Consider the following 11,321-nt stretch of genomic DNA (forward strand, 5'->3'; position numbering starts at 1 on the left):
TTGAACCTGCAGTTTTTAAAATCATATATATTCCTCATAAAATTTAATGAGGGCATCAATGGAAGTTCTCATATAAATTAGTTTTGTTTTGGATGCAAACAAGTTTTACCACAAAATGCAATTGTTTAGATAAAATTATACTACTACACCATATATTCTTCAAAAACCAAGGAACTAATTATGGGTTGTTGTAGGATTGAACTACAAAGCTGAATCAGATTCTATAGCCAAAGATTCATCAAGCCTCCTCTATTAAAAGCTATCTCAATAGCCAAGATGGTACCCATTAGCTTTGCAAAAAAGGAATTATTTATACCCAAATTTCGAGAATAACAACCAACACAGTTAGCTGAATGATCCCTGAAGATGTTGTCACAATCCGCTAAGCAAGGAAAGCCATTAGTCGAGCTGTCAGAGTTGTACTTAACCCATCCATGTAAAAGGGGTTCCAAGTGACTAGAGAAATGTGATCTGCTCTCCTAGGATGATCAATAATACCAAGTTGCTTCCTGATGACAAACTCCTGGATAAAAGAGTTCATACTAGCTGAATAAGCACTGCTTGTAATTTTAATTTTCCCAATTATCAACGCAATAACTCACTCGAAGGAGATGGCTTTGTTATTGAGGCACTTGTTGTTTCTACAGTGCCATATCGTCCAAACATAAAAAGTAGTCATTGCCAATGCGATGTCTTGCACATGCTTGGACCAACCCGCAAAAATGAAGGACATAAGCTCATTGTTAGAGCTAAGCCTCATCACACAATTAACCAAAAACTAAACCCAGTTCCAAATTCTAACAGAGAAAGGACATTGAAAAATTAAGTGCTCGTAAAACTCGTAAGCACCCTCTTAGAGGTTACACATAGGGACAATGTGACAACCTCTCTCCCAAAGCATGTCATCAATGGGAAGCTTTCCATGCATGATTCGCCAGAGCAAGAAAGAAGCTGAAGTCAGGATCTAAGTGTGCCAGAGGTCCTTGAAACTAGATTGAGGGGCAACAAACTATTGAATATGACAGTGGGCATCTTTGAGATATAGATGGTCATTGTTGGAGTTGTTCCAAAGAAACCTATCTTCCGCATGATGAATTGGGATAACCATAGATTCAATTTCCCTGGCTAACTCAGAAAACATGCTTTTAATCAAATCGGAACCAACCAGGAATTGTTATGGATAAAAAGATCAATTGTGGCTTTCATGTGAGGCTAAAAAAGGACAGGGAAATTTGCTACTTCAATGATAGGCGGGGATAGCCATTTGTCCCGCCAAAAATTGATGGAGGATCCATCAAACAACAACCAATAAGTGTTGAGTTGAACTTCACAGAAAACACTTTTAACAGCCAGCCACAGCGAAGAAGAGATATAATGGGCTTTGAGAGAGCTACGGGCAAAATATTTAGCTCTCAACACACTTTGTTCAAAAGTAATAAGTTTAACATATATTGAATGTAACCCAGTGTAGGCGGGTTGACATATATAGATCACAATTAAACCATAATAAATACACATACCCTTTTATATATTTATTTTGATGAATAAAAGAAAGCAATTCAATTATTATATGTGATGTCAAATTAAGCCATATCCTTAATTAACATTACTCACGATCCAATGGATTCAAAAAGATCCAGTGGAATTCAATACCACCACTCAATTACCTATTAAACTCGCATAATCCAATTACCATGCATGATATAGACAAATTCATTTCTTGCTTATACTCGTAAACTTGAAAGGTATGTGACTAATGCAACACCATGTCCCCCTAAAAATATCACCATTGTTGCTGACTATTCTCTAAGATCCGACCTTCCATTTCTGATTTCTTTCTACCAACAAAGTGCCGCAGCATATGCAATTCAACATCACGCATATGCAAGCCTTGAAGTGCATTGTGTGTTATTTAAAGTCTACCATTTCATCTAACAAAGTATACTAATCGCAATCTCACTACTTTCTGTCATGTTAATTGGGGTGGTGACGGGAGATACACTAGACAAAAAATCAATAAGTGTTTACCTAGTCTATTTTTTGTTCAAAAACCAACCAATAATTGCAAGATCATTAACTTAGGTAGAGTATGAGCAAGATCATTAACTAAGGCAGAGTATGGGGCAATGGCTATATAACCACTACTATATAACCACTACTGGAATACTATGGCTATAGAAGCTTCTTCAAGAACTTGATGTGCCCACTACTAGGACTACTTCCTATTTAGACAACATCATTGCTTAATAATTGGGTTTGCATCACTAAAGTACAATCAAAGTCTCTCTGTGAATTCGACACTTGCACTTCCATTTTAATATTTACTATTTGTAATAAAATTGGTACACTTGCTAATAAGTTAACAGGCGTGTTGGTGTGGCAGTGTATCATGCTTGATATGAATTAAATGATCGCAAAAAAAAAGGCTACCCATATAAATAAGGAAAAGTTTAAGAGGCTATATGTGGTTATGTTTATTATTTAATTACTTTATATTAAAACCAATGTCATGGGCTTCTAATTGATAGGAATTGCAATTCATAATTGTCACTCTAACAGAGTGACAGACACGATAAATTGAACCAACAAGCTAAAGACATAATTTAATGGGAAATAGGTGTACAAAGATAAAGGATGCCTAAACACTTAGGTGCTTTGCAAGGTGTGACATGAGATTAGTGGCATATAAACTTAAAATATGATTTGTAGGGTGGGTTTGATTATCGATGATGTTAAAAATCCAAAATCAAACCCCCTCAGCACTACTTGTTCTAATTCACTTTTTACTCACTCCAACTTGTATATCGGACAAACTCATTCAAAAATCATCTATTCATCTTTAGTTCATTAAAGTTTAGATTGGATGTCGAGTTTTTGCTCACCCTCTATCTAACACACTTATTCAATGGATTGTCATAATTTGACTATATTAATTTTTTTGTATATGTTAAGGTTAGGACATGGACGGGTGAATATCCAACAAATAAAGTGAATAATGATTGGAAAGAAAAATGGTGGATGAGTGGCACATGACTCTATAACAAAAGTTTACAAAGGAAGTATGTAACACAAAGTTCAAGATTTTATTTTCATAATTAAATTATTAGTTATATGTAGATATCAATTTAAATATCTCATCGATACAAGCATAAAATCTTTTTCTCTCTCGCACACGATACATACATGTGGATGTGTCGCATGCATGTGTATGTATATATAACAATTTATTAGTCCTTAACTCTAGACTTATTTCCAACTAGCGAGTATTTACTATATTCCATTGTAGACTTTTTTTGGGCATATACCCATGGAATTTAAGTATAATCATGATCCTTATGCATGTGGCCATTTGGTGTTGTGAGGGAGCTTCTCTTGATTTTCACTTCGAGAAGCCAATAGAGATTATATAGAAAGTGAAAAATGGCTCATTAAGTAGGTTTGTAACACTGCTTGGGAAACCTATGATGTCATATTGATTTTGTTAAAGAAAAAAAGGTTTAAAAAGCATTAATGACAATGGAAAAGTTGGATGACAAATTGTTGAGTTGCAAATCAACATGGAGAAATCCATTATGGAACTTGAAGTGGAGAACAAAAGATTAAAGGTGACTAACAAAGAGTTACATTATTAGTTTTATGCCCTTCACGCAAAATCTCCACCTTTAAAATGTATAAAAAATAAAATTTCCATAAAAAATGTGAAAGTGTTTCATTCACCAATGTTATCACACAAATAAATAAATTTGGAAATTAAAGAAGACACTTGATCAATGTAAACCCTTTTTACTAGATAGCTATACAAGTTTTTGTTGTGCCAAGATGAATAACTTATTTGAGTTGTGTGTTGTAGAACTATGTGCAAAAAAATTTAAGAAAAAAAATATCAAATAGAAAAGGACATTATGAAATCAGGTCATAAAAAGATATCTTATAATAATCATCTCTTTTAAATATTAGGCTTAATTGCAAAAATAGTATTCCTATTTATCTCAACTCACTAAATCGGTCCTCCCTTATGTAATTTAATTCACCAATTAAGTTTTCCATTTTTTTAATCTAGTTATTTGAATCCTCATCCCCAAAATTAAATGTTGACTACCACATATCATAAATCCTATTGTACGTTCATTGTCACATGTTATAATCTTATTGGACATTGATTACCACGTGTCATAATAAGATTATGACATGTAAACATTACTCATTAACAATCAACGCCTAATTTTGCAAATTTTGGAATTGAGTAGTTAAATAATCAAATTAAAAAAAAACAAATAACTCAACTGGTGAATTAAACTACAGTGAGACGGATTTAGTGAATTGGGATAAATAGAGAGAATATTTTTACAATTAAACCTAAATTTTAATATTCAAATATATATGAATTTGCAATGGATGTGTAAAAAAAAAAAAAGGTAAGAATGAAAATCCGATAGAAACGAGTATCGCGTACCCCATTGGCCAGTTTTCGAACTGCACGGATCGCCACGCAAGTAATCCTGAGTCGTAGATAAAGTTCAATCCAACAGTCAGCATCTTTTTCCTTCATTCGATCCTGACGGAGTGTCCAAAACCTCTATAATATAAAAACCTTGCCAACGCGTTTTCATGTGCATCTCACCATCACTCTCGCTCTTGCAATTATTCCTCTTCTCGCAATCCGCACTAAAATTCTAGGGTTCCGAAATGGACGCTGACGGAAAGATCAAGAAGGGCGCCGGCGGAAGAAAGGGCGGCGGCCCAAAGAAGAAGCCGGTTTCAAGGTCCGTCAAAGCCGGTCTCCAATTCCCCGTCGGAAGAATTGGCCGTTATTTGAAGAAAGGAAGGTACGCTCAGCGTGTCGGTACCGGTGCTCCCGTATACTTGGCTGCAGTTCTCGAATACCTAGCTGCCGAGGTAACGTAACATATCACTACATCAATTAAATTAATTTGCTTCACTTAATGTTGATTAATTATGGTTAATTTTTGTGTTATGAAATTGAAATGTGGATATGGATTGTGAAGGTGCTTGAGTTGGCTGGGAATGCAGCACGTGACAACAAGAAGAACAGGATTATTCCAAGACACGTGCTTTTGGCAGTGAGGAACGATGAGGAGTTGGGGAAATTGCTTGCTGGAGTGACAATTGCACATGGTGGCGTGCTTCCAAACATTAACCCTGTTTTGTTGCCTAAGAAGTCTGAGAGGGCTTCCAAGGAACCTAAATCTCCATCCAAGGCTACTAAATCTCCTAAGAAGGCTTAATTGACTTATTAGTTTATTGTTCTCTATTTAGTGTGCACAATGTAAATCTGTGTTTAGGTTCTTTTTTCTATCACCATAATTGTAGTTCTCAAATCGTTGTTTATTTTTTGCATTTTCACTCAATTAGTCGAAACAGCAAGTTCTCAGTAAGGGATTAATTTAATTTTCTTATATTCGTATAATTGTATCCTTTCTCATTCTCTCTCTCAATCGAGATGTTGTGAAATGTTACATTGTTGAATGCCTTTGCAATCGTTTTTTTTTTTTTTTACTCCTGTTTGAAAACTATTTAGATGAGAGTTTCTCAGAATTTGATTTTAATTTCATCATACTTCTTGTTTGGAGTTTGGACTGGTGTATGTGTGATGCAATAAAGAAATGGACGTAGAGAGTATGTTACCTTAATGCACTATTGAAGGCAGTGGCAAGAGTGTAATGTCAGGTTTGAATGTCAAATTGAGTCTCAGTTCTAGTGCAGGCTCTCCCCGTCTTGCTATCCTATAGACTTTAGATCGACTGAAAGTCAATTTGAATGGACTGTTTCGTTGCTACTGTGTTTGACGTGGATGTAATCAGCAAGTTACATAGCGTTGACTTGTAGCTTGAACGGTTAAAAATTTTCATCTTGAAATTTTGTTGTTATGATAAGATGGAAAGGCAGAATATTTACCTGGTTTCCACTTGAAATTGCTTTGCCGAATTTCTCTTTTTTGGTGCTTGTTTAAATTTGTTGACTCTAGCTTTGCTAGTGTGGTGTCAACTTTTGTTGTGGTAATACAGTGAGGTGTCAACTAGTAAAATGATATCTTAAAAATTACATAATTTATCAGTTCAATAAGTTTTTATAAAATAAATCAAGTTTATAAAATTTGAAATAATTGATAAAAATTAGTTTATAATTGATGGTTCCACTTTATTTTAACCTATAGGCCATCACAATACTCACTGCTCTTAAATTTAAATCCGAAAATTATGAAAATGGAAATGAATTAATACAAATAACTAGTATTTTAACAAGTGCTCATGATAAATGTTTATTTTTTATATAACCAAAATTTATAATAAACTCACATGACTAGTATTTTACATGACTTAAATTTAAGTTATATCCGTATTTAAGTTATCATATATATCATTTTTTATTCCTAAGAATAAAAAATAAATATAAAATAATTTACAATAAGTCACATAACTTGTCTAACTAATTGAAGTAAATTCTCGTACTTTTTGTTGAACCAATTTTATCACCCACAAGTAAAATGAAGTTTAAAATTATGTATTTCCTATGTTTTTGTTTTATTTATATTTTATTTTCATCTTTAGTTCTAAACAAACACTTATCATTACGTGTCAACCAACAAATTCGGTGAATATACTTTGCAATAATAATTTTATTATAAAATTAATTATTTTCATTTTATAATTTTTTAATTATCATTTTTTAATTTTACAATCACTCCATGATATTATTAGCATGTTTGTTTTATTATTGCAAACATCCAGATTTTTCTTTTGTAAAATTGAGTTTGTAAATTATTAAGTTTATCTTAAAATTCGTACACCACATTTTAAATGGAAATTTAAACATAACGTATATGTTAACTCGGTTAGTTAAGTAGTGTGTTTGAATTGCTTAGGAGCATGTTTGTTTTTTGTTTCACTTTGTGGGCATGCATTCCAAAGCATAGTTTTGTGAAAACAACATATTCTTGAACGTTGGTTTAAAATTGTTTTTATTTTTAAAAGATTTGAATTCTGAAAATATGTTTGATTTGACTTCTTGTTTTTTATTTTTAGGAAATAAAAACACTGAAAATTTATTATATATTAAATTTTTGTCTTTTTTGTATTTTTATATTTGCTTAAAATTATATTTTTTTCACCGCGTTTTTATTTTACGAAATTCCTGTCTTCAACTGAAAATACTGAAAATGAGATTTCATTGTTTTCATTTTCTGCTTGTTTCCTATTCACTGAAAATGTTTTCAAAAATTCAACCAAACACATCTTCATCACTATTTTAAGTTTTCAGTGAAAATGATAACAGAAAACAACCAAACCAAACACACCCTAAGTTTCTAATGCAAAAACAAAAACACCGTAAATATTTTAAAATCAGAGTTCAACTCTTCTTTCAAATTAAAAAATAATTTGGTGGTGATGAAAATAATTAATTTTCAACCAAATATTAATCCCAAGTTAAAGTTTAACGAGTTGAATGTTTTTTTAAGACAACATGTATTATCGTTTAGAGGAGTGAAATACGATTATTATCAATAATAAAATTCTTTCTTTAAATATTTAATATAATTACATACGGAATGAGTTTATTATCTAGTTTTGTGTAATGATCATATTAGTTTGAATATTTAGAATTTTTTTATACAAAAGTTTAAATTTAGATAAAAATATATAACTTCAAATTTGATAGATATTAATTTATAACTTTTTTTTTAAAATATAAAGTTAAATTTATAAAGACATGTTAACTTAAAAATAAGTAAGGCCTAAAACAAAATTTGATAGAGACTTTTTTTATTTTAAATAAGAGAATTGTATGCGAGACTTTTTTGCTTGTATATGTAACCTTTTTTGTTTTAAAAAATTAATGAATAAATACTTTTTTATTGATAGATTAAAGCTTAAGTTGTAATCACTTTATGCTTGGACTGCCCTACATAAAGGTGATATTAATATAAATCTAAATTGAATGATTTTAATATGAAAAATGCATTGATATTAAGATTGCTATTGTTAACGCTTGGTATGATGTTGTCACTATATTTTGTACGGATTAAAAAAAATAATAAATAGATAAAAAAATTAGAAAATTAAGTTTTTATTATCATTAATTCATTTATTTATTTTATCGTCCACCATTAATAATATAAAAGATATCATTAAAAATAATGATTAATGTTATATTGAAAAGTTAAAATAATAATTATTTTGAGATAATTTTTTTCATTTATATGACCATTATAATGAGATGAAAGGAGTACTTTTAATACACTGATTTATATGTTATTTTTTTTCCTATTTGAAATTAAAATTTTAGGATAAAATGAATTCATATTTATTTGATCATTAAAGAAAAGATGAGCATCTTATTAATTCAAACCGTAATAAAATGTTTCTTGTTAGTAAAAATTAATGCATATATTTTTTTACACAATATTTAATGAATAAAATTTACTTTTAGACACTGATTAATAAATATATTATTTATTCTTTTATTTTCTTTCAATTAATAAAACATGTTCATTGCATGTCTTAGTTTTAAATGTTGTTATCCTCACATCTCAACTCATTTTAAAATGAAAAGAAAAGTGTGTGGATTTTTTTGGTAAACATATAAGAAAAAAATTACCAAAACATACAACTCCTCCCATTATTTACCATTACATGTATGCTTATAAATTTAGGATTGGGAGACTTGAATTTATACTGTGTTTTTTATTTTATTTTTTTGCAAAGTTCGTTGAGATTTTGGATTCTCTCAACCCGAATTCTCAACCTGATTTTTAATTTTTTTTTATAAGAATTAATTTTTTAAAAGATTTTTAAAAATACAAAATAAAGGAATTTAATAAAATTAGTGTCTATAAAGTGTCATTAGTAGACATGTGTCATTATGATTATTGGTCATTATAGGAAGAACCACCATTATGTGTGAATTCAATTATGAGGAGAAGTAAAAAAGATCGACCAAAATCAATAAATTAAGGACTAATATGAATGAGAGAGAAATAGGTCAACTAAAATATTGTTCAATTTACAAGCTAGTAGGTCATTCAAAAAATAGGTATCCTTACTGTTTTGAAAGTTCTAATCAAACAAATTAACTTTTTTTAATATTAATGTATTTCATTTCAGATTATATATAAAATAAAAAAAATCTTCAATGATAGTATTTTTAACTAATTATTTTAAACTTTATTATCTTCTCTAATATTATTAATTTCCTTTATTTACATTTTTAAAAATCTTTAAAAAAAATTAATTTTTCTAAAAAAATAAAAATAAAAAATCACGTTGAGAATTTGGGTCCGAGAGACGCGAATTCTCAACGGATTTTGCAAAAAAAAAATTTAAAAACAGTGCAAATTTAGACTCCCAACCCGAATTTACCCCATGAAAGTAAACATGTATATGTATTGATAAATAACAGGACATGTATATGTATTGATAAATAACAGGGGAGTATCATGTTTTGGTAAAAAAAAAAAATTATGTGAAAAAAAAATCAAAGTGTGTGCCCTACAGTGGCATCTTATTGGCTGGTGCCGAAGGACACGGATTGCCAAGCAAACAATCGTTAGCCGTGGATAAGTTCTGATCAAAGCGTCCACGTTTTTCTGCGCTGGATCCTCGTGAAGGTGTCCAAAGCTTTATAACATAGAACCGTGCCAACGCGTCTTCCCATCGCTCTCACACCTGTGATTATTCCTCTTTTAACAATCCACACCCAAATTCTAGGGTTCCGAAATGGACGCTGGCGGAAAGATCAAGAAGGGCGCCGGAGGTAGAAAGGGCGGCGGCCCAAAGAAGAAGCCGGTTTCAAGGTCCGTCAAAGCCGGTCTCCAATTCCCCGTCGGAAGAATTGGCCGTTATTTGAAGAAAGGAAGGTACGCTCAGCGTGTCGGTACCGGTGCTCCCGTATACTTGGCTGCAGTTCTCGAATACCTAGCTGCCGAGGTAACATGACATAACACTACATCAATTAAATTAATTTGCTTCAATTAATGTTGATTGATTACGGTTAATTTTTGTTTTGCGAAATTGAAATGTGGGTATGGATTGTGAAGGTGCTTGAGTTGGCTGGGAATGCCGCACGTGACAACAAGAAGAACAGGATTATTCCAAGACACGTGCTTTTGGCAGTGAGGAACGATGAGGAGTTGGGGAAATTGCTTGCTGGAGTGACAATTGCACATGGTGGCGTGCTTCCAAACATTAACCCTGTTTTGTTGCCTAAGAAGACCGAGAGGGCTTCCAAGGAACCTAAATCTCCATCCAAGGCTACCAAATCTCCTAAGAAAGCTTAAGTGTTTTTATTTTATTTTATTTGAATATGTAAATCAGTCTTTAGATGCTTTTTATGTGAAAGAAAAAATTATCTATTGCAAACACTGTAATTCCTATCGTCTCGCATGTAGGAGTTTGCTACATTAATGAAATCTTCTTTATTTTTTTTTGGGGGTCAGAATGTCTTCCTATGGTGCTTTTTGTTATGGTGCATGTCTCAGTTGCTGGGAAGTGAAATGTTTTTTATTTTTCTAACTTCGTTGATCCTTTTTCTGTAATAAATTTCATTTGTTTGAGATCAAACTTGTTTTGTTATTATTAGGAGTGTGCTTGGTTTTATACTAGTGGATAACTGATTTTGAATCCATAATTAATTTTAGATAAATTTTCATATCATTCGTTTCATGTAGATTGTCCGAGAAAGATTTGGAATTAGAAATGATTGAGTTGAAATAAAGTTAAGTAACTTTTGCATTGAATGAGAATTTTTACTGTATATCTTAATTTGTTTTATTATAAATCATTTTACTCAAGTATGTTCAAAATGAATTTTCTCAATGCTTATACAAAATTACAGACGCACACTGAAACTATTTTTTTTTTCATTCACTTGGTAAAATCTTCCGAGGGGTCAACGCAACGGGAAGCAAGTGGTCCCGCTCTTTTTTGGTTTATGAATTTGTTTGCCACGTAAATTTTAATGGAAGGAGGGAAACTTATTTCGATGCGCTTATGGGTTTTCTCACTACCATTTTAAAGATTGAAAGCAATGGGATTCATTGGAATTGTGTAATAATGATGTGTAACTCATTCAACCCTGACATTTGTTCCTCAATTCCAATTTAGTACTATTCAGGAGTGATTATATTAAAGATATAGTATTTTGTTTTATTTTTTTCCCTAACCGAATACAAGTATTATTCTGCTTTATGCAAGTATGTTTAAAAGTAACGTGATAATTTGTTTTTAGACAATTATCAAATGCTAAAGCAACACAGAATCCAATCGTGCAAATCTTTTGCACCGCTGTCTCAATTGGATACTGTA

General features: G+C 31.3%; 2 protein-coding genes across 2 annotated transcripts; both read left to right on the forward strand.

The window, feature by feature from the left end:
- The first annotated feature begins 4,552 nt into the window (after positions 1–4,552).
- LOC100797700 (histone H2A) lies at positions 4,553–5,428 on the forward strand. The gene is made up of 2 exons (XM_003547357.5): positions 4,553–4,896; positions 5,007–5,428. The coding sequence occupies exons 1-2, from the start codon at positions 4,687–4,689 to the stop codon at positions 5,244–5,246; spliced, it is 450 nt and encodes a 149-aa protein (XP_003547405.1). The 5' UTR covers positions 4,553–4,686; the 3' UTR covers positions 5,247–5,428.
- A 4,120-nt stretch (positions 5,429–9,548) lies between these two features.
- Positions 9,549–10,439, forward strand: LOC100803534 (histone H2A). Its single transcript, XM_003547367.5, has 2 exons — positions 9,549–9,944; positions 10,055–10,439. The coding sequence occupies exons 1-2, from the start codon at positions 9,735–9,737 to the stop codon at positions 10,292–10,294; spliced, it is 450 nt and encodes a 149-aa protein (XP_003547415.1). The 5' UTR covers positions 9,549–9,734; the 3' UTR covers positions 10,295–10,439.
- The last annotated feature ends 882 nt before the right edge of the window (positions 10,440–11,321 follow it).

Source organism: Glycine max, chromosome 15, assembly GCF_000004515.6.
Source record: "Glycine max cultivar Williams 82 chromosome 15, Glycine_max_v4.0, whole genome shotgun sequence".
NCBI lineage: Eukaryota > Viridiplantae > Streptophyta > Magnoliopsida > Fabales > Fabaceae > Glycine > Glycine max.